Source organism: Phocoena phocoena, chromosome 15, assembly GCF_963924675.1.
Source record: "Phocoena phocoena chromosome 15, mPhoPho1.1, whole genome shotgun sequence".
NCBI lineage: Eukaryota > Metazoa > Chordata > Mammalia > Artiodactyla > Phocoenidae > Phocoena > Phocoena phocoena.
The window spans coordinates 35,172,546-35,200,378 of NC_089233.1; the positions used below are offsets into that span (position 1 = coordinate 35,172,546).

The following is a 27,833-nucleotide window of genomic DNA, read 5'->3' on the forward strand; positions in this document are numbered from 1 at the left end:
ATTTAAGAGACCCTTAGCCAGACTTTATGGGATCCGATCCTGGCTGTGCTGTGTGATCGTGGAAAGTTACTCAGCTTCCCTCTATTCCCTTCATTCTGTGTGCCTCCGTTTCAACAGTAGGAAACCTCATATGTTATCTTTTCAGTAGCACGCTCTTGTTTTCTACAGAAAATAACCCAAACACTTGCCTTTTAGGAGGAAAGCAAAAAAGATATTTAAAGATAAATTTAAGGGGACTTCCCTGGTGGTCCAGTGGTAAAGAATCCGCCTTACAATACAGGGGACTCAGGTTCAGTCCCTGGTCAGAGAACTAAGATCCCACATACTGCGGGGTAACTAAGCCCACGTGCCACAACCACTGAACTCGTGCGCCTCAACTGGAGCCCGTGTGCCACAACTAGAGAAGAGAAAACCTGCATGCCACGACTAGAGAGGAGCCGCATACCACAGTGAAAGATCCCGCATGCCTCAGTGAAGATCCCACGTGCCACAACTAAGACCCAGCGCAGCCAAAAAGAAATAAAATAAATAAATAAATCTCTTTAAAAAAAAAAAAAAGATAAATTTAAGTGGGAATTGGAAGCCATACACTCAAGTTCTTCTCCTGGCTAGAGGTATTGAGAGTTATTGCTCTGCACAGAGAAGGTGGCAGAGGGAAGCCAGACACTGGTTGAAAGAGGAAGGTATTTTGATGTATCTGGGCAAGGGGTCCAGACTTTATAGTTTTGAGGTTGATAAATGCTTTTACAGCCTTAGAAATCCTTTCAGTCCTTTCTTATAAGTAATGTATTGGAAATAAGGGACCAAAATAGTTTGTGTGGTAAGCCTTCTTCACGGGAGGTTAGATTAGGGCTTATTTTTTTATAAGGTTTTTGGAATATTGTTCTTTTTTTACTTTTCTGTTTTTACTTTTTTTTTTTTTTTTTGTGGTATGCGGGCCTCTCACTGTTGTGGCCTCTCCCGTTGCGGAGCACAGGCTCCGGACGCACAGGCTCCGGACGCACAGGCTCAGCGGCCATGGCTCACAGGCCCAGCTGCTCCACGGCATGTGGGATCTTCCCAGACCGGGGCACGAACCCATGTCCCCTGCATCGGCAGGCGGACTCTCAACCACTGCGCCACCAGGGAAGCCCTGTTCTTTTTTTAGAAAGTGGTCAGAAAATGGGGAGCTAGCTTTCTGTAGAGCTCTCCCTGAGGAGTGAAGGGTTTTTTTTTTTTTTTTTAAATAAATTTATTTATTTATTTATTTATGGCTGTGTTGGGTCTTCGTTGCTGTGCGTGGGCTTTTTCTAGTTGCAGCGAGCAGGGACTACTTTTTGTTGTGGTGCGTGGGCTTCTCATTGTGGTGGCTTCTCTTGTTGCGGAGCACGGGCTCTAGGTGCGCGGGCTTCAGTAGTTGTGGCACGAGGGCTCAGTAGTTGTGGCACATGGGCTTAGTTGCTCCACGGCATGTGGCATCTTCCCAGCCCAGGGCTCGAACCCGTGTCTCCTGCATTGGCAGGCAGATTCTTAACCACTGCGCCACCAGGGAAGTTCTGGGGTGAAGGTTTTGATTTTTAGATTCAGACCGCCCTGGATCCAGTCAACCAATATTTTGGTCAGATAAGATAAAGTGGTCGTTCTCAGACTTGGTGTCCAGCACAGGCACTGCAGGCTTGTTAACCCAGAGTGCTGGGCCTCCCCAGAGTTCCTGATTCAGTAGGTTTGGGGTGGGGCCTGAGAATCTGCTTTTCTTGCCAGCTCCCAGGTGACGGTGGTTGTGCTGATCAGCGACCACACTCCAAGAATTGGCGTGCCGAAGGGATAGATTAGCCGCATATGGTCAGTAAGAGAGGAGTAGGGCCAAATTGGCTGTTCAGAATAAGTGACTCACCTTCTCTATTTTGGAATGATAATTGGACATTTCTAACATTTAATAGCAAGAGAAATAATACTGTACATTTGTCTGATCCTTTTCTCTTTCTCATGTAATGTCATCTCATCTGATCCTTGAAATAATGCAAAGGAAACAAAGAAGTTTTTTATTAAGTAAATCCTAATTTGGCCTTTTTGAAAAAGATCACAATGGAGGTAAATGGTCAGTTTATAGAATTAAAAGGTTGAAAGCTTTGAATTAATACAGTGTGCTGTGTGATAATTATATAGCTCCTGTAGGCACAGGTTTTTGGTAGAAATATTAAGCAGTCTTGTACTGGCTCAATAATTGTATCATGACTTTAATGGAGAATATGTGATTCAGGATTTACTGAACTTCCCATGATAATTATCCATGAATTTATTTTTAATTTTTTTAATTAAATGAGGTTGTATATGTATATTTAATGGCTTTACCCACAGATTGTACTGACCTGTCAACAACTCCTGTCGTTGTTGTCATCATCATCATCGTTAGTAGCAACAGCAGCCGCTTCAGCAGCTCAAACTGCCTTCCCCAGATGAAGTACAGCCAAGTGCTTAAGAGAAGAGGTTGGGATCTGGAGTAAGCTGCCTCAGTTCAAGTTCAGGCTCCACTAATTATTAGCTGTGGGAAAATAATATAATCACTCTGGGTCTTAGTTGTTTGTCTTTTAAATGAGGATAATAATAGTATCTGCCTTTGAGAATTGTATGGATTAAGAGGGGATAGTAATAATATCTACCTCATAGAATTGTGTTGATTAAATGAGATGGTGTATATATAGTTCTTAACCACAGTGTCTGGGTTTACTGTAAAACTTTCAGAGAAGATTGGTTAGTTAGCTGGCTAGATGCTTTCTTACATAAAGGATTTGAGATAATCACATTTGAAGTGATGAGACTGCTTTTCTACTGTTTTCAGAGAATTATTTTCTAGTAATAAAAGTAGTTGATTGTACAAAAATTGAAAGTTTAGAGAAGAAACCATAATCTTATCACCCAGTTCATAATTGGTGTTAACTTTTTGATGTTTTCCCTAGCAGTCTTTTATCTATAATTATGTATCTCTTTTTAAAGTCAAAGTTGGAGTTATATTTCTTTTTTTCTCCAGTTAACTTTGTAACTGATTATTTTCTATAGCACAAACTTAATGAATGTTTTGCATAATAGCAGCATTGAGTACTTTGATTTGATAGGTCTCCAGGGTGACTACTTTGAAGAGTATACTTGTAAGAAAAACCAGTCAGCTTTGTTACTTTCTAACTAAAGGTCAACAATTAGGATCTGGGGTTAAAGACCTACATGTATTAATTTTTTTAATATTTTGTTTTACTTTCATTATTAATTTTTAAAAAAATTTTTTAAATTATTTTTTTTTGTGGTACGTGGGCCTCTCACTGTTGTGGCCTCTCCCGTTGCGGAGCACAGGCTCCGGACGCGCAGGCTCAGTGGCCATGGCTCACGGTCCCAGCCACTCTGTGGCATGTGGGATCTTCCCGGACCGGGGCACGAACCCGTGTCCCCTGCATTGGCAGGCGGACTCTTAACCACTGCACCACCAGGGAAGCCCCCCATTATTAATATTTTTAAAGGTATAATTTACGTAGAGTGAAATGCACAGATCTTAAGTGTTACAGTTTGATTTGTCAAAACTCATGCACATGTAACCCGTACCCTTATTAAGATACAGGGCATATTCATTACCCCAGAAAGTTCCTTTGTATTCCTCACTTTACCTGTTCTCTCCACCCCCATGTCTGTTGTCACTACTGATTTCTTTCACCATGGATGAGTTTTACCTGTTCTCAAACTTCATATAAATGGAATTCTGTAATGTGGGTTTTTTGGTTTGTTTTTGGTGAGGCTTCTTTTGCTCACGGTGTGATTTTGAGATTCATCCATGTTGTTGCCTGAATTTAGTAGTTATTTTTATTGCTAATTAGTATTCTTTTGTATTAATATACCATGCTTTGCTTATCTAGTCTCCTATTCATGGATGTTGTGGTAGTTTCCGGTTTGGACTGTTAAGAATAAAGCTTCTGTGAACATTTGTATAAGTCTTTGTGTGGACATATAAATTTTCATTTCTCTTAGATAAATAACTAGGAATGGAATTGACTGGATAAGGAGGGGTCTGTTTCTGGACTCTAGTCTGGGAGTCAGCAAACTATAGCCTATGGGCCAGATCTGGCCCACAACCTAAGAATGGTTCTTATGTTTTTAAACGATTGGTTAAAAAAAAAACTAACAAATAAATAAAAGGATGAGGGATGGGGGCTTCCCTGGTGACGCAGTGGTTGAGAGTCCGCCTGCCGATGCAGGGGACACGGGTTCATGCCCTGGTCCAGGAAGATCCCGCATGCCGCGGAGCAGCTAGGCCCGTGAGCCATGGCCGCTGAGCCTGCGCGTCTGGAGCCTGTGCTCCACAATGGGAGAGACCACAACAGTGAGAGCCCCGCGTAACCGCAAAAAAAAAAAAAAATCGGGTTGCTTAATTTCTCATTTTCATTTCTGTTTAATTTCTAGATTTTGTGTCATTGTTTGACTTGTTTGTTGCTAATATGGAGAAATATAATTGGTTTTTCTTTATTAACGTTATATCCTGTAACTTTGCTAAACTCACTTGTTCTACTTATTTGGTAGATGCCTTAGAATTTTCTAGGTCATGGTTGTCCTTGTAAAATAGTTTTACTTCTTCCTTTCTAATCGGTATGCTTTTTATATTTCTGGCTTTACTGCTCTGCCTGAGACCTTCAGTGTTTAATAAAAGTGTTGAGAGCATACATCCCCTGTCTTATTCTGGATCTGTGGAGGAAGACATTCAGTCATTTATTAAGCATGGTGTTAGTTGTAGGCTTTTAGAGGTATCCTTTGTCAGGATGAAGAAGGCCCCTACTCTACGTAGTCTGCTGCGTCTTTTTATCATAGATGATTGCTGAATTTCATCAAATACTTTCTCTGTATCTATTGAGAGGATCAGGTGGATTTCCTTTATTCTGTTAATGTGGTAAAGTACATCTTTCTGAATGTTGAACCAACCTTAACAGTCCTGGGATAACCTCCCTCGATTGTGATGTATTAACCTTTTTACGTATTACTGGATCTGATTTATTTTATTTATTTATTTTTTAAACTGAGTTAGGATTTTCCTTCCTTCCTCCCTCCCTCCCTCCCTCCCGTTTTTATTTGGCTGCGCTGGGTCTTAGTTGTGGCGCATGGGATCTAGTTTCCTGACTAGGGATCAAACCCGGGCCCCCTGTATTGGGAGCTAGGAGTCTTAAACACTGGGCCACCAGGCAAGTCCCAGATCTGATTTATTAAAATATAGTTTAGGATTTATGCGTCTATATTCATGAGGGATATGGGTCTATAATTTTCTTGCAGTGTCCTGATATGGTTTTGGTATCAAGACTACACTGGTTTGTTCCCTCTTCCTTTCTTTTCTGAGTTCAGTATTTTTTCTTAAAATGTTTGATAAAATTCACCAGTGAGACCATCTGGGTCTGGAGTTTTCCTTGTGATAAGGTTTTAAACTATAATTTGATTAGTTAATAGGTACAGATTATTCATATTTTTCATTTCTTGTGTTAATTTTGATAATTTGTGTTTTTCAAGGAATTTATCCATTTCATCTAAGGTCTTGAATTTATTTGGCATAAAAGGATTCATAATATTCCCCTAATTTCCTTTTAATTTCTACAGACTCTGTAATAATGTCCATTGCCCCTCTTTCAATCTGATATTTATAATTTTATGTTTCTCTCCTTTTTTCCCTGATCAGTCTGGGTAGGGACTTGTCAACTTTATTGGTATTTTCAGACAACCAACTTTTGACTTGTTAATATTCTCATTTTGATAGATCATTGATTCTCTTTTTGTTATTTTCTTTTTTCTATTTTGGGTTTTCTTTGCTCTTTCTAACCTCTTGGGGTAAATGCTTATTAGATCATTGATTTTAGACTTTTCCAATATTAACATTTGAGCAATAATTTTTTTTAACATCTTTATTGGGGTTTAGTTGCTTTACAATGGTGTGTTAGTTTCTGCTTTATAACAGTGAATCAGTTATACATGTACATATGTTCCCATATCTCTTCCCTCTTGCGTCTCTCTCCCTCCCACCCTCCCTATCCCACCCTTGAGCAATAAATATTGGTCTGCACTGCATTTTATAAATTTTGATAGGTTATCATTTAGTTCAGAATATTTTTATATTTTGATTTGATTTTTTATATTTGATTTCTTCTCTGACTCATGTTTCTTTTTTTTTAATTTATTTATTTTTGGCTGTGTTGGGTCTTCATTGCTGCACGTGGGCTTTCTCTAGTTGTGGTGAGCCAGGTCTACTCTTGGTTGTGGTGCACGGGCTTCTCATTGCGGTGGCTTCTCTTGTTGTGGAGCACAGGCTCTAGGCGCGCGAGCTTCCGTAGTTGTGGCACATGGGCTCAGTAGTTATGGCTTGCGGGCTCTAGAGCACAGGCCCAGTAGTTGTGGCACACGGGCTTAGTTGCTCTGCGGCATGTGGAATCTTCCCGGACCAGGGCTTGAACCTGTGTCCCCTGTATTGGCAGGCAGATTCTTAACCACTGCGCCACCAGGGAAGCCCTGACTCATGTTTCTAGGTAGAAGTGTGTTGCTTAATTTTCAAATATTGGGGATTTTTGCAGATATTATTTTGTTATTGATTTCTGATTTCATTGTGGTCAGAGAACATGCTCTATACGATTTTTGTCGTTTGAAATTTACTGAGACTTGTTTTATGGCCCAGCGTATGGTCTGTCTTGATGAATGTTCTGCATATGCTCGAAAAGAATGTGCCTCCTACAGTTGTAGGGTGTAGCATTTGTAAATGTCAGTTAGAGTAAGTTGATTGTATTCAAATTGGCAACGTCCTTACTGATATTTTTTCTGTCTCTTCTACCAGTTACTGAGAGAATGTTAAAAATATCCAACTATAATTATAGATTTTTCTATTTTTACTTTAACTAGAATGAAATTTGATTACTTATATCATGTATTTTGATGCCCTTTTATTAAGTGAATGTACATTTTGGATTATTATGTCTTCCTGATGAATTGAACTTTTAATCATTCTACATGTTTCTCTTTATTTCTATTAGTATTCTTTGTCTCATTAACATAGCTGCTCCCACTCTTATTAATATTTGCAAAGGATATCTTTTTTTACCCTTTTGTCTATGTCTTTATATCTAAAGTGTGTCTCTTGGAACGAACATATAGTTGGAACTTATTTTATTCTGACAATCTTTGTCTTTAAATAGAGGGTTTAGTTTATTTACATGAAATGTTGATACAGTTAGACTTAGGTCCACATCTTGCCATTTGCTTTCGATTTGTCCCTTCTGCATATTGTTCTTTTTTTTTCTCTTTGTTCCTTCCGTGCCCTTCTTTTGAAGGCTGATTTCAACATCTTTGTCATCTCTCTCTTTGTTTCATTTGCAATCTTTTGTTCGTTTGTTTAAATATATAATTCCAGTTACGGGTCACATTTTCCTGCCTCTTTGCATGTTTAGTAATTTTTGATTATGTAGTAGATATTGTGGATATGTTGTTGAATAAGTTTTGCTGTCTTCCTTTAGGGAGCGTTGGATTTGTTCTGAGAGACATTTGACTCCACTCTTTGTATTCCTCTTGGGTGTTTTTCCGTCACTGCAAACATTTTAGGAACCATTCTCAAGCCCAGCCATTAACTTGTCTCTCAGACTTTAACACAGACTTGGGCAGGGCTTCTTAAACTTTAATGATTTGCAGATCACCTGGGGATCTTGTTAAGGTGCAAATTCTGCTTTGGGAGGTCTTGGGAAGTGGGGTGCTTTGAGTCTGCTTTTCTCACCAGCTCTAGGAGAGGCAGTTGTTGTGGCTGTGCCCTCCAGGCACTGGGAGGTCTCTCCATCTTGATGGTGTGAATGTAAGTTAGGGTATGTGATGGGTGCCCATTGGTGATTGGATATATCACACTTCAAAAGTTATCTGTTGTTTCTTTCCTTGTTCAGTGTAGAAAGTTGGGAAGTACTAAACCTAACATTCTTTATGTAAATGGGTCCAAAGCATGACTTCAAGGATCGACTTCTCCAAAATGTTTCTGCAATATTTTGGAAAGAGTTACGTTTACTGTAGACAGTAATTTGCTGTCCATCTGTCACCAAGTTAAAACATTTAGGGTTTTTATGTTGATTACCGCATAATACTTATGGCATTTTTCAGAATTACATAATGACTATAACATAAAATTTCAGTATGATCCTTTTATGAACAAGGATAACAATTACTGTATTTACTCTTTCTGAATTATAGTAAGAGAAGAGCAGGCAAGGAATGACACTTCTGGTCTGGGGTGCCGATTGTACTGGGCTCTGTGCTGGGTGCTTTGCAACACAATCTCAGTTCGTCTCATGTTTAATAATCCTGTGAGGTACATGCCATATCTGTTTTGCACATGGAATAAAATATTCTGAGCCATTTTTCTGTCTCCCAGGAAATTATTCAAGATGACACATGTTAGAAAGTGGCAGACTTGACTTACAACCCACCCATGTCTGACTCCAAGGTCTGTATTTTTTCTACTACACCATTTTGTCTGTAATATACCAGGATTCAACATAAGATGGGGAACTGCATAATACCCAATTTTCTGTGTATGGACCAGGTTTTACCCCCATTTACAAAATTTATAGAATAGATAACTTGGAGAGTGAGTCTAATTTCCCAGGAGTATTTTTTGTTGTACAGAAGGATTTGTTGCTTATACCCTTCTAGAAACACACATGTATACTGTGGGCCTTGCCTGTGGTCTCACTGGGCTGTGGCTCTCAATCTGAAATAGTAATTCAGCCAAGCAAGTTTTGCAAGACCCATAAAGAAGTTGGTTTTTCTGGCTAGTGAAAAAGTGTTTACCTCGCATGTGGGAGGCCAGCATAGTTATAATTACTTTTTATGTGATTTTTTAAAGTGATCTTGTCTCTTAAAAAAATTTTTTTAAACAATACTACTACTGTAGCAAAGAAAGATTTCATTTGTGACTTTCTGGGTTTTTTAAATTTTCAAAACACACCAAAGAACGATATAATCAACATCTATGTTTCTGTTAGTCAGAATTAACACATGTTGTTATTTTTCAGATTTTCTTCACAGTTGTTTTTTTTTTCTTAATTTTTATTTTGGCCACACAACATGGCTTGTGGGATCTTAGTTCCCCGACCAGGGATCGAACCTGGGCCCATGGCAGTGAAAGTGCCAAGTCTTAACCACTGGATCACCAAGGGAATTCCCTTTTCACTTTTAAAGTAGACACTTTTTGGGAAAGTTTTAGATTTATAGAAGAATTGGAAGACAGTATTGAGGATTCCTATATTTCTTCCTCCCCCCATTACTGTTTCCCATATTATTATATTTGTATATTTGTCACAATTAATGAGCCAATATTGATACATTATTATTAACTGAAATCCATACAGATTTCCTTAATTTTCACCTAATGTCCTTCTTCTTTTTTTAAAATTTCATCCAGGATACCACATTACATTTGTTATGTTTTCTTAGGCTCTTCTTGGCTGTGACATTTTCTCAGACTTCCCTTGTTTTTGATGACTTTGATAGTTTTGAGGAGGACTGGTCAGGTGTATTTAGGATGCCCCATTATTGGGATTTGTTTCATGTTTTTATTATGGTAAGACTAGGGTTTTAGACTTACGGGGTTATGGAAGGAAGATCATAAAGTGCCATTTTTTTTAATTAATTAATTTATTTTGGCTGCATTGGGTCTTCGTTGTGCACGGGCTCTCTCTAGTTGCGGTGAGCAGGGGCTGCTCTTTGTTGCGCTGTGCACTTCTCATTGCGGTGGCTTCTCTTGTTGCAGAGCACGGGCTCTTAGGCACACGGGCATCAGTAGTTGTGGCGCACGGGCTTAGTTGCTCCGAGGCATGTGGGATCTTCGGGACCAGGGATCGAACCTGTGTCCCCAGCATTGGTAGGTGGATGCTTAACCACTGCGCCACCAGGGAAGTCCTAAAGTGCCATTTTTATCACATGGCAAAGTGTGCATATTGTCATCATGGCTGATCACATGGTTGTGTGGCTTACCTGGCTGAGTTCGTGTCTCTGCTGTACTGTTCCATTCCCTCCCCCTTCTAGCCTGTCCTCTTGGAAAGAAGTCACCATGCACAGCCCACACTTAAAGAATGGGGTTGGGCTCTATCTCCCTCTTGGTGTGGTGTCTGTGTAACTTATTTGGAGCGCTTCTGCATGGGAGATTTGTCTCTTTTTCATAGTTTTTTAAAATAAATGAAATCAAATCTAACAGATTAAAAATCTAAGTGTCTTATACACGATATACATGGTACGCTATATGTATTCATCTCATTAAAAAAAACTTGGTATTATTAAATTGATACATATAGGTTTGATTCTTTTTTTTTTTTTTTTGCGCGGTACGCGGGCCTCTTACTGTTGTGGCCTCTCCCGTTGCGGAGCACTGGCTCCGGACGTGCAGCCTCAGTGGCCATGGCTCACGGGCCTAGCCGCTCCGTGGCATGTGGGATCTTCCCGGACCGGGGCATGAACCTATGTCCCCTGCATCGGCAGGTGGACTCTCAACCACTGCGCCACCAGGGAAGCCCTGATTCATTTATTTTTAACATTATTCATATGACTTAAAATTCTTCTTTAATTTTTTTGTATTAAAATTTTTCTGTATTTGTGCAGAGTTTTGAGTATACACATAACACTCTGAAAACTTTGCTTTTTACAAGAACTTAAAGCAGTGGGTGTAGCTGAATCTCAGAAACAAGAGGGTTTTGTCTTAATAATTGTTAAAATAAAAATTACTCACAAATGGAGTTTCCCCAAAACATTTTTTTTCTTTGATCATCTTTGCTACAGTTGGTAAAATGCATTCTGTGCAAAAATTCCTTTTTTCCCCCCTTTTGTTGTCTGCTGAGGAGTGAGCACCTTTCCTGAATGTTCTAATGAACAAGTGTCCAGAGTGCTCTGAACAACACCAGATCAGAGCTGTGAATTTGTTGTTGATGACATTTTCTGTTCAGGAGATGCAACTAATTATCAGTGGATTGTAATTCCAAAGCCATAGTTCTGTATAATTACATCTGTGCGTATTATTGTATATTTTAGGGTAAGAATGTGGCACTTGGGTTTGTAGCTTTTGAAAAATGGCATGATTGCAGTGGTTGCTTTGTTATTACCAAGTGGAAGCTTCATGCCCTCAGTAATGAGTTGTTTAATTCTGTTATTCTGCCCAGTGTTTGAAGAATGAACTAGAAAACAAGCCATCTTAAGTCCTAGAACAAGGCAAGAGATAGATAATACTGGGAAATGCCAACTTCATACATCGTATTGGAATTACTGACCTTGTAAATTACAAGTTACAGTGCATGCCCGTCTGTTTTCAGTGTTGTAGAAAATTTATTCACTTTAGAGAATCCTGTCTGATGTTAGAGATTTTCTGTGCTCTATTTTTGGAAAGAGATCTTAAAGGCACCTCAAGATTGCACAGTGCTTTGTGGTTTTCAGAGCATTTTCCTATGTGCTGTTCCATTTAAGTTGGAAACAGGAAGTCTGAGCAGCCCTCTGTGTATGGTGTACAGAGGTGTATGGTCTCATTGGTGAGCAGCCATGCTGATAGGGCTATGGGGGAAAGCACTGGGGCATGGAGATAAGGGACAGACCAAGGGGAGGTTCGGAGCGTTGTTTTCTCCCCTGAGAACTTGGCACATGTTGGTTGGAGATTGGCTGTAGAATGGGAGGTGCTGGCCTGCTTGGCAGTTGTACTTTTAAAGTTGTCAGGGTGTGGCTGCACCTAGCTGTGCTACTGCCACATGTGGATTCATTGAAGGAAAGGTGTGCGGAGATGGGTGTGGCCAGAAGACAGAAGGTGGTGACTCTCAGTTCAGTCTGTCAGAATCTGATTGGAGACACCATAGCAGCTTTCATTCCTGTCTGTTGATTTTGCAAGTGATGCTCTTCAGAGACAGAGCTTACCTCTTATAAGTAATTATCAACATTAATAACCAGCTTATTCCTGCTGTTCCCAGTATTGATGTTCATTTTAATTAATACCTTCGATCTGTCAGTCAGCTCCCAGCCAGATGGCTGGTCATCTAGTCCGATTTTTGTGGGTAACTGAGTAGAGACAGACTTTGAAACTGCAAGAGTAACTTCTCTAGGCCTAGTGGATACCCAGGCCCCTTCTTGAGATGTCTTACCATATTCTCATTCATGGTGATGATGCCGAACAGCACCCGTCACTGATGAATATTACAGTTACTATTTAGCCCACTTCTCAAGACCACCTCAAGTTAGACCACCTGAGCTGTTTGTCTGCCCACAGGGCCAGGGCCCCCCTCTCCCCCTTCAGACTCCATTTAGCAGTCAGTGTTGGTGCCACCTGCTGACAGCGCACATGTGTTTTCCTTGTAGCTTGTGTCTCTTGCCTTGGGCTCGAGAGGATGTGGCCCTGCATGCTATACACCTCCACCACCCCGTAGTATCTCCTTTCTGGAAGATGCTTAATAGACATCATTCTAATAATTGATAACGTGTATTTTACCACTGCCTTTTCAGCTTCCACTGTGCCAAAGATCAGAGCATCATTGCTAACAGCTGAGAGCTGGGAGGCAGGTGGGCTTTAGTGAGAGTTGGGCAGATGTGATAGCAGCTGGATCATCTCCTTGCTGGAATAGGTGCTACTCCTGAAATAGGTACTTTCCAACTGTAAAAGTACCTCACTATCGAAACATGGGAGCCAAACACATTCTGGTAAATCCCTCATGATCCAGTCTCTTGCCTGTTGCTCTCCAAAGCTCAGGTACCAGATAGATTCAGATGAAATGGTATCCCTGCTGCCTGAAATATGAACCAAGATTAAGGTAGCAGGATAATTGTGCCTTTGTTGTATCAGGAGGCACTCATGAAATTTCCAAGTTGATAAACATAAGCTACTAAAGCAACATACAGCTTTTTATATCCTGATTGGCTGTTGACTATGTTTTGCTTCTCTTTTCCCTCCTTCCAGCCTTCTTTGCCAATAGTAGTGGTAGATGTCTGAGTGGCTGAGCCTCATTCAGGCTTTTTTTTCTGGTCACGTGTATAATACATTAGAGCAAAGTGTGACAACTTACAACCATGTTATAACCGGGGTGAATTTGATTTAAATTACCACCCAAGAGTAATCTCTTGACAGTCATAATCAGTTTGATCTACCTAGTTTTATTCAGTGTCTGGTGACAGGTTAAAATTAATATTTTAGGGATTTCCCTGGAGGTGCAGTGGTTAAGAATCCGCCTGCCAATGCAGGGGACACAGGTTTGAGCCCTGATCCAGGAAGATCCCACATGCCACGGAGCAACTAAGCCTGTGCGCCACAACTACTGAGCCTTCACTCTAGAGCCCACGAGCCACAACTACTGAGCCTGTGTGCCATAACTACTGAGCCTGTGCACCACACTACTGAATCCTGCGCACCCTAGAGCCTGCGTGCCACAACTACTGAGCCCGTGTGCTGCAACTGCTGAAGCCTGCACGCTCTAGGGCCTGCGTGCCATAACTACTGAGCCTGCATGCTGCAACTACTGAAACCCGCGCACCTAGAGCCCATGCTCTGCAACAAGAGAAGCCACTGCAATGAGAAGCCTGCGTACCACAATGAAGAGTATCCCCTGCTCACCGGAACTAGAGAAAGCCGTGCACAGCAACGAAGACCCAATGCAGCCAAAAAAATAAATTAATTAATTAAATTTAATTTTTAAAAAAGAAAAAGTCAATATTTTAAGTACGGGTGTGCAGCCCAACAGTGTGTCATCTTGTCATTGTGGGCAGTCATAATGTTTGAGCAGAGAATGGCTTTTAAAAATAACTTTTCGGGACTTCCTTGGTGGCGAAGCGGTTAAGAATCCACCTGCCAATGCAGGGGGACACAGGTTCAAGCCCTGGTCCAGGAAGATCCCACATGCCGCAGAGCAACTAAATCCGTGCACCACAACTACTGAGCCTGTGCTCCTAGAGCCCATGCTCTGCAACAGGAGAAGCACAGGAACTGCAACGAAGAGTAGCCCCCACTTGCCGCAACTAGAGAAAGCCTGTGCTTAGCAACGAAGACGCAACGCAGCCAAAAATAAATAAATAAATTTATTTTAAAAAAAAATAATAGGGACTTCCCTGGTGACACAGTGGTTAAGAATCCGCCTGCCAATGCATGGGACACGGGTTTGAGTCCTGGTCCGGGAAGATCCCACATGCCACGGAGCAGCTAAGCCCATGCACCACAACTAGTAAGCCTGTGCTCTAGAGCCCGCAAGCCACAGCTACTGAAGCCTGCGTGCCTAGAGCCGGTGCTCTGCAACAAGAGAAGCCACCGCAATGAGAACCCCACGCACTGCAACAAAGAGTAGCCCCTGCTCTCTGCACCTAGAGAAAGCCTGCGTGCAGCAACAAAGACCCAACACAGCCAAGAATAAATAAATAAATAAAATTCAAAAAAAAAATAACTTTTCCTCCTTAGATAAAATAATGTTTCATGCAGAGAATTTGAATAATACAGAAAACGTTTAAAAAATAAAAAACACCTCTAAACCCTTTATTAAATATTTTGGTGTTCTGTCTTCCTTGCTCTGTGTGTATGTGTGTGCACACGTGTGCGTGTGTTACGGGGATTATATTTTTTTAATCCTTTTTTTTAGAAGTTAATGTTGTACAAGGAACATTTTCCCCTTGTCAGTAATGGGTGAGTTTTTATAGTAAAAGAACTGTTTTACTTTTAATGCCAGCGCTACTGCCTTACAGTGATTTTGCACTTTCATTTTCCAAGTGCTTTCACTTACATTATCTTCAGGAGTGAGGTGCAACATCTGTAGAGTGTTAAGGTACCTCTGTGTGTCCTCAAAGCCATGTCTCTGCACCAGTGGACATGACTAAGAACACTTTACTATACCAAGTATATTTTTGTTAGGACTTTACACAACTCAGTTTTTGGTTAGAAGTAGAGCCACATGTATTTGAAACAGTGATATGTCTTTGAGTATGTTTTATGGTTTGAGATTTATGGCATTTAATAAGCTGGGTGGGACTTTACTTTATCCTCTCCATTCCTTTTCTTGCAGCTGAGGAGGCCCCAGAAAACACTGGGCTTGTGTCCTCACCCTGCGTCCTGGGACTCACCTCCTGCCCCAGCAGTGAAGCTGATCGCCTGTCTATTACAAGAACTTGTTTAGTTTTCCCGCCCCAATGGAGAGGAAGAACAAAATTCTCTTAAATGTCAGCTTTCTTTCTCTTTTAAATTTTGCTAGAAATAATCATGGGCTCTCTTCCCTACAGCCTTCTTTGCCTGTTCGGTCCCATCTTTACCTCTCCTTCCCCTGAACTCACGCATTATCTGTGTGGACGTCGCCTTGTTCCTCTGTTGTCTCCTCTGCCTGATCTGTTTCATCATTTTTCAAGTGGATTGTAAATCCATGGAGTAGGGTAATTCTTGGCCTAACAGGAGAGAGCTGCCCTGTAGAGGGTCGGGGTAAGGTTTATTGAAAACTTGGCTTTCGGGGCTTCCCTGGTGGCGCAGTGGTTGAGAGTCCGCCTGCCGATGCAGGGGACACGGGTTTGTGCCCTGGTCCGGGAAGATCCCACATGCTGCGGAGCGGCTGGGCCCGTGAGCCATGGCCACTGAGCCTGCGCGTCCAGACCCTGTGTTCCGCAACGGGAGAGGCCACAACAGTGAGAGCCCTGCGTACTGCAAAAAAAAAAAAAAACAACTTGGCTTTCTGTTCCATTGTGCTGTAGCTGAGCTGCAGTGTAAATTAAAATTCATCTTTCTACAGGTTCATTCCTTATAAAATAAAATGCTTTTTTCTTATCTTTTTCCCTTTTCTCTCCTACTCTTTTATCATCTTTTCCTCTTTCCTCTTTCTCCATAGCCACTGTGGGCTTGCCTTGACTTGGCTTTGATGCAATCCTAAAGAGGCTGCTTTCCCACCTAAAAAATGTTAGGACTTGAAGAATTAGGGAAGGCAATCAATTTAAGTTTTATCACCCTCACCTTGGCTTGGCGGTACTTCCTGTAACACGATCTGGGAAATGGCGTGGAGGATGTGAAGCTGTGGAAAGCGTGGGGGCCTGTGCAGTGCGGGTGGCAGGGAGCGCCCTACAAAATCCCAGTCTCTTGGACGGGCCGCTGGCCACCCCACAGGGAGCCTAGACTTAATGAGGTCCTCACAGTCCAGGGGCTGGCACTTGGCCACACAGAATCCGAGTCCCCATCTGCCTCTCATTATGGGTAGCTGGGCCTTCCAGGAGTACAGACATCATACAATTCAAGGGCTGATTGTTTAAAACCAAGAAAGTCACTGGCTTTTCGGATCACAAAGAACTTTTTAAAAATAAATTTATTTATTTTTGGCTGCGTTGGGTCTTCGTTGCTGCACGCGGGCTTTCTCTAGTTGCGGCAAGTGGGCTTCTCATTGCGGTGGCTTCTCTTGTTGTGGAGCACGGACTCTAAACGCACGGGCTTCAGTGGTTGTGGCACGTGGGCTCAGAAGTTGTGGCTCGTAGGCTCTAGAGCGCAGATTCAATAGTTGTGGCACGCGGGCTTAGTTGCTCTGTGGTATGTAGTGTCTTCCTGGACCAGGGCTCGAACCTGTGATCCCGGCATTGGCAGGTGAATTCTTAACACTGAGTCACCAGGGAAGTCCAGGGTCACAGGGAACTTTAAAGATCACCTAGTGGTCATCTAAATGCTTCGTGTCTCACGGCTGAGGAGAACTAAAACTTAGAGGGAGCAAGAGGTTTCTCAGTCACGCGGCTGATTAGCCGCAGAGTCAGGATTAGTTACCCCACTGACCTTGGCCTGGTGCTTTTGCTTGTGAATTAATGTAGACTGTACCCTGAAGAGCTGTTGTGTCTAACTTTTGTGACTTGTGAGGGATACCAACAGTGTTAGGGCACTGCCTTTGTTGCTAGAAGTTTCTAGAACAATTGGGCAACTACAAATGAGGCCTGAGGCCTTGGCAGTGATCTGCTGTTCTGTCACCTTCCTTTTAGGAGTTTCCACCATTCGTTCTAAGTCACATTCTGCCCACATATCATCCAAGGGCAGTACCATGAAAGTCAGTAAATACTTCTGCCCATCTTCCAGTTGCAATTTATTAGTCTAAGGAGAGTGTTCAGACTTGGGGGCTGTGTATTTCCCTGAATGCTTTCAAAGCTGGCGTCCTTCTGAGAGTTGAGTTCAGCGAGGGGGGCTGCTCACATGTCCAGGGTCCTCATTCCCAGTTCTCTTACTCCAGGTGACACTGGACAGCCAGGCGATGGCTTTGGCATTGTGATTTGTTGCATATTTCTACTTACTCTTTATCTGCCAAGTTGAGGTACTGGAAGGATTCCAAGAGCAAGTGGGTGATAGCAGACAGCTGAACACAGCCATGTCTTTCCATTAAACTGCTTTTCTTGGCTTTCTCCCAACAATGTTAGGTTGCCAGGAGAAAATGCTTTTGGCTTTACAAATGATATGGCCATACTCTGGGGTAGTTCTGGTTCTTTTTTTTTTTTTCTTGGCTTTGTTTTTTGGTTTGTTTTTGGTTTTCTTAGTCATTGAAAAGAGTGAATACTTGTGACTCTTAAATTATTTGGCAGCTTTTTGCTCATGGCATCCTAAATTGTGTTGTTTTTACATACTTTATATGAATTTGTGGTTTTATGTGTGTACCAGCATGTGAAGAAAGATGCTAAAAACTTCAGGTTAATAAAGCTGTCAGGTTAGGTCGAAGCCACATCAGATGGAACATTTGTTGCTTTGTCGTGGCCGGCTTGCAAGTGGGAGTCACATCAATCTCTTTTTTTGTGAAAATGTTCTTTCTTGTTCAATTCTTCGATGTTTTGATTTAAATTTCAACCCAGGAAGGTTAGGCTAGGGTATTTTGATCATATATTTTTACAGCTTATGATCTATTTTAAGTTCCAAGTTAACATCCTGAGTATTAATTATTTTTTAAGCTGGAAAACAATCTAGAGTGAAACTGGAAACTTTGTGATTTACTAGGACAATTTGAACATAGTTGTCTGTTAAAAGTATTTCTACAACTGGTGAATGCACAAGATTGTTTTTGTCACAAGTTTATTTCATGTTTCTCTGCAAATGTCTCATAATCAAATGCCAGTAATCCCAGCTGGCTTCTCCCTCTGATCCTACCTGTTTGAACCACTCCACCATCACACAGTCTCTGAAAAATGTTCAGTTTTTAAATTAGTACCCTAAGCATACTTAGGAAAGAAACTACATCTAGTGTAAAATGATTCCCCCGCAAAGCCAAATAATAACATACTAGCCAGCACCTGTAGCACCTGCTACATGTCAGTCACTCTTCTTGGTGCTTCATGTTCGTGAATCCACTTAATTCTAACACAACCCTAAGAGAGGAGGTGCTATCATCTCCACTTTACAGGTGATAAAACTCAGGCACAGAGAAGTTTAAGTAAATTGCCGAAGGTCACACAGCTGGCAAGTGGCAGAGCCACCCGCAGACCAGGTCCTCCGTACTTAACCACAACGTTCTGCTGTCTCTTAGAATGAAATCTTATTTGTGGCTATGTTCCAATAAAACTTTTGTTTGTTTTGTTTTTTTCAAAAACAGGCATTGGGCTGCTTTGGCCCTGGGGGCATAATTTGCTGACTCCTGGTCTTGGTGGACTGACTGAGCCTGTCCCTTTCGGCGGTGCGAGTCTGGGCAGTGCAATTCCGGGTGCTCCTGGAGGAGCTGAGGCTCTGCCTGAATAAGCGAGGGGGCAACGAGCCTGCAGCGGCGGTGGCGCCTCTAGGAGGGGCAGGGGAGGGCCAGCATCACGGCAGGTTCACCAGCTGGTTTGTTGTGTTCCTCAGCTTTCTGGGCCACCCTTTCCTCATCCATGGAGTGTAAATTTTTTTTTTTTTTTTTTTGTGGTACGCGGGCCTCTCCTGTTGCAGAGCACAGGCTCCGGACGCGCAGGCTCAGCGGCCATGGCTCATGGGCCCAGCTGCTCCACGGCACGTGGGATCTTCCCGGACTAGGGCATGAACCCGTGTCCCCTGTGTCGGCAGGCAGACTCTCAACCCCTGCGCCACCAGGGAAGCCCAACGGAGTGTAAATTTTAACTAGATAACTCTCTGAGGCCTTCCAGCTGACAATTCTAACCTGTCTTATTGTCCCTACTAAGCTTATCGCTGAAGGCCGTATTTTGTTTTCTTTCTGTCTGTTTCCTGACCAGCGTCACACCAGTTACACACACACACACGCACACACACACACAGCGGTACTTCCTCTGATTGCTGTGTAGTGTGGTTTTAAGTATATATCAAGGTGTGAGGAAACTGCTGAAGAATTCAGCTTTTGAAAAAGCGTGTTTAGTGGGCTCATTGAAACCACATCAAACTCAACATTTGTTGCCACTTGAAGCATTTCTGAAGCCCTGGTGGACTCTAAGTAAAATCATGAAGTGGAAGCGTGTTTCTGGCTGTCCTGCTCCAGTCCTGAGCATCTTCCCTCTTACCTCCTTTTCCCTATATTCTCAAATGGTCACACAGTGTGTCCCCCATCAAGCTTTTAGCTCAAAAATAGTTATGATCTGATCCTTCCTGTGAGTGTGCATTTCAAGAGGATGTTTGGAGATGGAAATTGGGGAGATTTCATTTGTGAGGGTCGTTGTTACGTTAGTGGTTGACGTCTCTGGACGGGAGTCTGCTACTGGGAAAGGCCCGTATGTGGCAGGGGTGTGTGAGGTCTAGGAAGAGGGAGTTGCCTTCCCCAAGGGCAGGCATCCTTAATCTTTAGGGGATCTTAGGACCCCTTTTGAGAATCTAATAATGGACCTTTTCTCTCAGAAATGCACATCACACAAAATGTGTACAGACGTTTCTGCCCAGGCACCCCTGCCTGCCACAGACTGCCCAGGCAGGCCCAGGCCCACTGTCTCATCTCAAGGGAGTTTGGGCTGCTGATGATGGTAGAGGAGCTACAACCTGTGGTGGCCCTAACTGCAAAGAAAGTGTTTCTCTGTCCCATTTTCCTAAGAAAGAGCAATAAAAGGAATACTTGGCTTGCTACTATTGTAGAAACCTATTCTGGGGAGAAACTTACATGATCATTGTTACTTCTCCTTAACACCCCTCCTTAGTACTTTGGGTTTTCAGTTACTACCTTATTTGATTAGATGAGTTAGGTAAGTAGTAGAGATCTTCTCCGGGTTAGTGCAGTGTGGTGGAGAGAATCTCCCTGCTCTTTTGCAGCCCATGGCTTGTTCTCTTATTATGTTGATAGTTGTCATATCATGACACAAGTAGAAAGTGAAATATTTGTCCCACACTGAGCTCAGCAGAGGAGGCCATTTGCAGCCACAGGTGACCATGGAGGCTGATGGACCATTATTGCAGTGCACCAGTGGGAAGCTCTGGGCTGGGGCCTGGCTGAGGCCTTGCACCAAAGCCAAAGGTTTGCTGGCCTAGTGCACGTAAGCACAGAGTGCCTGTTGTACAGCCAGGCCGGGCTCCCGTCTGTGCTGTCATGGGGCACAAAATCATATTTGTCCTGTAAAACCAACTCCAAGTGCATATGCTCTTTGTACTCAACCTTTGAGCACAGGCCAGTCGACTGACAGCCTGTCCATTGCAACTAGTAGCTGAGATCCTCGTGGTGACTGTTTAGAAAACAGAAAGGAGCCTGTTCTGCTGCCACTCCCAGTGCCCGCTTCACCCAGTGGTGACCCTTATCTGTGCTTGGCTTCTGTGACTGGGGCACGGTTCTTTGATTTCCCCCCCTGCCCTCAGGGCTCGTCTTGGGGTTTCTGTTGTTCTGAGGGGTGGGCTGCATGATGCAGTGGGTCTCTTGGAGTGTTCATTTATTTGGTTCTTTCCCCAAATACTAATTGATACCCACTATGTACTGGGGCCCAAGGACACAGAGGAGATGTATGTTCCAGGAAGGCAAGAAGTTTCATCCTGGTTTTGTGCCAAAGATAGATTTAGGATGGGTTGTCATAAATATTATGACAAATACTGCCACAGAGTCGTGTCCTGTTTTGAACCTTCCATAGCATATCTGTAGTATGTGTCTGTCAGAGTAGAGAAGCATCGTCTACTCTGTCCCTCTTCTGTGATGTCTGTCATTCACCTTCTTGCCTAACAGCTCAGAACTTCAGCAGTTTTCGACTGATGGGCCAGGTGCTATCAACAGAATTTGCTGCGGACACTACCTTTGTTTCATAATGAGGCTTGTGTAGGCATTGTTCAGGTTTGTTTGGACTAAACCCTAAAGACAGGTTTCCTCATCTGGTCTCATGCTTTAGTCATGCCAAGGCTAATACCTAATCCCATCCTGGGGCAGGGGGTAGGCCTCAGGATCTGGCACTAGTTTTGGGGGGTTTGGGGGAGGTTGTCTTTTTTACCTTCTTATCTAGTTTGTTCTTCCCTGGTACACAGGGACTGTAGTTTACATGTCTTTATTGTCTCATTGAAGTGATAGACAAACAACAGAGTAAGTAGGTTCTCAAATGATTGATTGATACACTTGGTTACAAGAATGCGTTTTCATGGGGATACTTGGTAGACCTATAAAGCATTATTTAATTTAGATTTCCTTATGGGAGAGCTTGCCTTTTTTTCAGTACTTACCATATTTAACTTTTCCTATTTCCTAAGGTTGAACTTGAATTAAATGCTTAAAAGGGCTCTGGAAGAATAGAGTGAAAGGATATTTTAACATGTATGGGCTGTTGCTGAATGAGGCAGAATATAAATATTTATTCTGTAGGCTGTAATTTGTTCTTATATAAACTGCACCATTAACTGAACAGTTGCCTATTTCTGCTGTTCTACTTTTTTTTTTTTTTTTTTTTTTTTTGTGGTACACGGACCTCTCACTGCTGTGGCCTCTCCCGTCGCGGAGCACAGGCTCCGGAAGCGCAGGCTCAGCGGCCATGGCTCACGGGCCCAGCCACTCCACGGCATGTGGGATCTTCCCAGACTGGGGCACTAACCCGTGTCCCCTGCATCGGCAAGCAGACTCCCAACCACTGGGCCACCAGGGAAGCCCTGCTGTTCTACTTTTTGAATATTATTGAAAAGATTGTGTGCTGGTTCTGTAGCAGCCTTAAACCAAAATCTGATAAACTTCAGTTGAAAATAAAGTTTACTGGGGCTTCGAGCCCTGGTCCGGGAGGATCCCATATGCCGCGGAGCGGCTGGGACCGTGAGCCATGGCCGCTGAGCCTGCGCTCTGCAGCGGGAGAGGCCACAGCAGTGAGAGGCCCGCGTACCGCAAAAAAAAAAAAGAAAAGACAAAAGAAAATAAAGTTTACTATATTGCTATCAAGTAACTGTTGGGAAATTAAAAGAAATACGTTGATTTTATTAATTGGAGTTAGACAAACATCTCGATTTATACTATTTCATCATGAGCTAAAGAACACGTTGGTGCTAAAAAAAACGTGTTAACTAGACTTGGGAATGTTTGATCTGATCAAAGGAGAAGAGATACAGACAGGAAATCAGAAATCTAGAAATCTCTAGAAGTGAAGGGCTTTTACTCAAAACTGCAGGCTAGGACTGGAGCAGCCTTCCGGTTCTACCAGGCTCTGCCGGGGGTAGTTGGAACCACGGGGCCTAGTTGGCTGATGTGGCTGGGTGGCCTGTTAGAGGACTGTCCTAACCTAGGCCTCTGTTAGCTCTGATGTTAAGGAGGGACTGGCCCTGGACCAGGGAGCTGATCCGTGACCTTGGAGCCTGATCCCGAAGGTGGCTGTGACTTGCTTTGGTTCATCCTTGGAGTGTGTTGTCATAGGCTGAGGGTGGGGTTTTCCCCAATTTTTTTTTTGGACACATAGCCTCCTGTGAGCTGGCCATTCCTTACCTGCTGTCTGTGATCTTTGACTTTACCTTTGTTCTTGTCCCATGAGGATTGAAACCATGTTGAGAGGTTTCCTTCACTCTGGAATGGCCAAGAAGAAAAGGTGAGAACAGATTTCCTGATGAAATCTGTCAGTGTCCACAGCACTTTGGTGCTTTGTCCCAGAGGCTTACCAGGCAAGTAGTAGCCAACTGACCAGGCCACACACCCACCCAGTTTTCACCCTGGCAAGGTGATCGTGTGAACACTGTCCCTATATTCGCAGAGCCTTAGACATTTTTAACAGGGCTGATGAACTTTGAGCTGCACAGGTCCCCTTTGGAAGCTCTTTGACCTCTTGGTATTTATGTCCCTCTCTACACCAAAGGGCTGACTGCCTTGGACAGTTGGCATCAGTGGAAGGACAGTTGCCTCTCCTTTCCCACCCCCCAGCTGCCATCCACTTTGATTCATCAGTACTAGAAACTTCCAAAACAACATTGATTTTTCTTGTTTATCAGATTGGTGGTTACATGGAGCAAGCTGTATGACAAGTAGGAAAATTGCATCTGAATGTGTTCTGAACCGGGCTTGGTTCATAGCAGGCACTAGGTAAACGCTGGCTGACTGTAAGCACGGATTCATGGAGGGTCAATTGATGCATGTGTCTTCTGACATGTTTGGTCCTAAGTAGAGAAATTTTAAATGAAATTTAGGAAATGGAAATTATAACCATGTTTTTTCCCCAAATTCTTGGGGCTTTGAGAGCAGTGTTTGAGTTTATGCAGAATTCTACAAAAAGTAATCTTTACGTGGAGTTAATTTAGTGTAACACTTCCTGAAAATATAGGTTTTTGCTTCAGTTCTTCTGAGTTTCAGATAGCAACTGAAGGAACCTAGTTGAGAATCAGAAATGTCCTTTATGTTAAAAGTTTGCTGATTAAGTCTCACCTTGATTAAATCATTTGAATTCAGAGTTGAGCCTACTTGGTGGGCTTCGTAAAGAGTTTGTATTTGTTTCAGTTTTCTCAAGTTGACTTTGAATTTCAGTTGAATTTAAATTTGTTTCAGTTTACTCGAGTAAAGCAAATAAGGCAAAAGTGGCAGCTAGAATGTGTTCACTTTCAAAAAATTGAGAAGTACCGCTGTGAGGGCTATGTGTGGAAACCACCAGTACATATGAAAATGCCAGAATAAGATCTTTTTGGTTACAGTAGTTTGGTTTTATTTGTGTTTTTATGCGGACATTTCGGCAGGAAGGGGTCGATTGTGTTGAGCATCTGTTTGTTTGCAGCCTAGAATTTTAGAGCTGAAAGAAGTAATGCAGTTGTCTTGTGCAAGATGCTCATCTTTCAGGTGAGATAAAGGTCCATAGAAGGAACGTGAGTTAACCAGCATGAACGGGCTGGTGCAGTCACCATGTGAGGTTGGTGGAGAGAACTGAGCTGTGATTTCTTGAATGGAAACTCTCTCCCCTAGGGAAGGGGGCTCTTCCCTTCAGGAGACTCCTTCCTCCCAGTTTCTAAACATCAAATGCACCAGGACACCAGAAAACTAGAGCAGGCAGTAGGCAGCAGATGGATTGTTGCAACTTCGTGACAGAGCAAAGCAGGCAGACTAGAAAAGCCACTCTCTCAGTAATGAGACTCTGCTTCTCCAGAGGGGGTGGCTGAGCAGCAGGGCATCACTGTGGGGATTCCCGGATTCATGCATGTGGAGATTAGAGCTGAGGGGTCTGGCGGGAACCTGGCCGGGGTCTCTTGACTGGAGGGGATCTCTGACTCCTGTGGTTGGTTGCTGCCCCACCCCGCGGCATAGGTGGGGTTCCTCCTTTCCACTCTTGGCTTTATCTACTATACAGTTTCTTTTATTTCTCTGTAATTAAAATAGGACTTTATTATGGAAAACTTCAAATACATATAATATTAGAGGGGCTAGTATAACACCCCCACACACCTGTCCCCTGGTGAGGAGTCACCGATGTTTGTCCAGTCGTTTTTCATCGACACTACCCCTTGCCTCACTAGGTTTTAAAGCAGATCCTAGACATTATATCATTTCTTTGTCAGTATTTCTGCTGTGCATTTTGAACTAATGGAAACTTAAATCTGATTGGGGGGTGGTAGCTGAAAGAAACTAATTACTTACAGAGTAATTAAGGATTAAACTGAAGGAGCTCCCCTTTGTCAGTTATTCTGGAAGGTTTTGTTTTCCAAATGATCTTAATGGCTCGGTGCCACTCTCAGGGTAGGGGAATTGGTGTGAGGAGTATGGCTGAGGGGTAAGGGTGGAAAAGTGCTGGCTCTTGGGATGATATTTAGGAGGAGGGGACAGATGGGGTTGTTGGGAGCAGCTTCACTAGTCTCCTGCCTTTAGTCTGTAGCTGTTTGAGCAAGTTGCTCTGTTCATAATCCTAATTGTGAACCCTGAGAATGAGCCTTTAATTTATAATTGAAATGAAGATTTTACAGGAAGTAATGATTTTTGCTTCAGTGGGTCAAAGTGAGCATTTCTGAGGCTCTTCCTTTCATATGTGGTCGCGTCAGGATGGCTGACGTTGCTCTTTTTGTTTCAGATGGGAATGACTGGTAACACAAGTCCATTTGGACAACCCTTTAGTCAAACTGGAGGGCAGCAGATGGGAGCCCCTGGAGTGAACCCTCAGCTGCCCAGCAAGCAGAGCATGGTCAATAGCTTGCCTCCCTTCGCTGCAGACATCAAGAATGCTTCAGTCACCAACGTGCCAAACATGGTAAGTTGCCCTTGGTCTCAGAGCTGTGGGTCTCCAGTGGGTGCTTTGGTGTGTGGATTTTATCGTGCTGACAGTGAAGATCTGCAACTAAAAGTGCGTCATGGGTAAAAGGAAAATAACCTGTATTTCTCATGCATACGCTCTCTCAGTGAGTTTAATTTTCTGTGATGAGCTGCCCGTAAGGGGCTAGTTAAGATGATTCAGCTAGTCCTCCCGAGGTCCCTATGTGGAGGGAGAGGGTTCATGTCCATGCGTCATTTTGACTTTCCTCCAGAGGTCACCCTCTTGATTCAGCAGTAGAGCCAAGAGAATTGGAGAGATGGGCTTTTTTACACTTCCTGTCTGTTAGTGGTTGAAGCTGTCAGTAGAAGTCCATCCATTTCTGTTACAAAGGACATTTATCTTCAGAGAACTGTACCTTGTCTGTGAGATGTGTGTGTCCTGTCTGACTTGACAGATGGTTTCACATGTCTTCATTCTCCCTGAGATTTCCTACGTATAAAATAGAAACTACCCTTGGAACTCTCAACCTAACTAACCCAGATTATTAATGGGAAAATGGTTCCTTTTGTGCCACAAAATGGCATCTCTTTTAATTCCGGCCACTAAGGGTAAGTGTTCTTTTGTCGGACCTCACCGTGCATACATGGTTTCTGCGTCTCTGTTGTGCCTTTAGCGATGGGTCGGGGCCTGGAGCAGCCACTGTCCTCTCCCCTAGGCCTGCCCTGCCAGGGCTGCCATCCACATAGTTGTGCAGAGTGATTTGGGAAGGCTCAGAAGAAAGCTGGGGAATTATGTTCAGAAAAAGTTGCTTTTTGTCTTTTGATTTTTAAAAAACTTTAATTTGAAGTATTTGTTGTAAAGATACAGACAAGAATTCCTGTATCTCCATCACCCGCTTCCCTTGGTGTTAACATCTTCTATAACCTTGGTATATTTGCCAAAACTAAGGAATTGACTGCTTACAGTACTTAGAAGTTTTGCGGCTGTTGGAAGCAGGAAGAGTTGGATCTCTTTCTTTGTTTTTGTTAAAAATCAGAAAAAGGGGCTTCCCTGGTGGCTCAGTGGTTAAGAATCTGCCTGCCAATGCAGGGGACACGGGTTCGAGCCCTGGTCCGGGAGATCCCACATGCCGCGGAGCAACTAAGCCCGTGCGCCACAACTGCTGAGCCTGCGCTCTAGAGCCAGCAAGCCACAACTACTGAAGCCCATGCACCTAGAGCCTGTGCTCTGCAACAAGAGAAGTCACTGCAATGAGAAGCCCATGCACCACAACGAAGAGTAGCCGCCACTCACCACAGCAAGAGAAGGCCTGTGCACAGCATCGAAGACCCAAAGCAGCCAAAAAAAAAACAAACAGAAAAGGGAGTGATACTGAGGTATCCCAATCAGATTCCCGAGGTATCCTAATCAGATTCCCTCTCAGTTTGCTACATTCTTCCTTCTTTAAAAAGAAAGGGTACAAGCAATGAGATCTGTTTTCAAGCTGCTTCCAGTTTTTACTTCTTTATTTCTTCTTCTGATCATCCCCCTGTAACTTACCTGGATCTGCTTCTCTTCTTCCAGTAACATTTTGTTGCCAGGATTGCCCTGTTCCCAGCCATACAGACCCAGAACTTACAACAAAGCCCACTGCTCCCTTCACGTGGCTCCTCTCAGCCCTGGGGGTGGCAGGCCAGGATCCGCAGCCCTGCTCTTCCTGTTCTCGCCTGCCGTTCCTTTTCCAGTCCTCACTGGGAGGGCAGTAGCGTGCACTTCAGTACTGTTGATTGTCACCTGGGTTTGGTCAGTGACCTGGAGCACATTTTGGCTTCAGAGTAAGAGTGTTTGCTTTTCACAGACATTCTGTGTTTTGTAGTCTGAGAAACCCTGACCTAACATTTTCTTTCCTTTTCTTTTTTTAAATCTTATCCAGGCCCACTTTTTCATCCTTTACCCCCAACTTAGTGGCAGAATCCTTTCACTGCAGGTTCCTCTGCCTGCCTCTGCGGCTCCAGGGGACTGAATTCCTGAGAGTGGTGTGCTTGTCAAGGGCAGGTTCGGACCAGACTGGAAAGAGGCTTCTGGTTGCCTCCACCTGTGCCTGGGCTGGAGCCCTTTGGGCTAGGGAAGGCTTCTCTCTCCCTTGGCGCTGTTGACGTTTGGGGTGCAATCTTTCTCTGTTGTGGGGGCCATCCTGTGTATTGTGGGATGTTTAGCAATATCCCTGGCCTTCACCCACTCGATGCTCACAGCCCTCTACCCCGACCCCCCTATAGTTGGCCCCAGTTGAAAGCCCCTGCTCCGGGGAATGGTTGCGGGGGGCAGTAGCAGTA

The 27,833-nt window shown here is 43.3% G+C and overlaps 1 protein-coding gene across 2 annotated transcripts in view; it reads left to right on the forward strand.

Moving 5' to 3' along the window:
• CREBBP (CREB binding protein) overlaps positions 1 to 27,833 on the forward strand; it is a 130,518-nt gene that overhangs the window by 33,287 nt on the left and 69,398 nt on the right. For both annotated transcript variants that reach the window (XM_065893566.1, XM_065893565.1), the window contains exon 3: positions 25,342 to 25,518. In XM_065893566.1, coding sequence (XP_065749638.1) covers positions 25,342 to 25,518 — 177 coding nt within the window. The remainder of the gene's footprint in view (positions 1 to 25,341; positions 25,519 to 27,833) is intronic.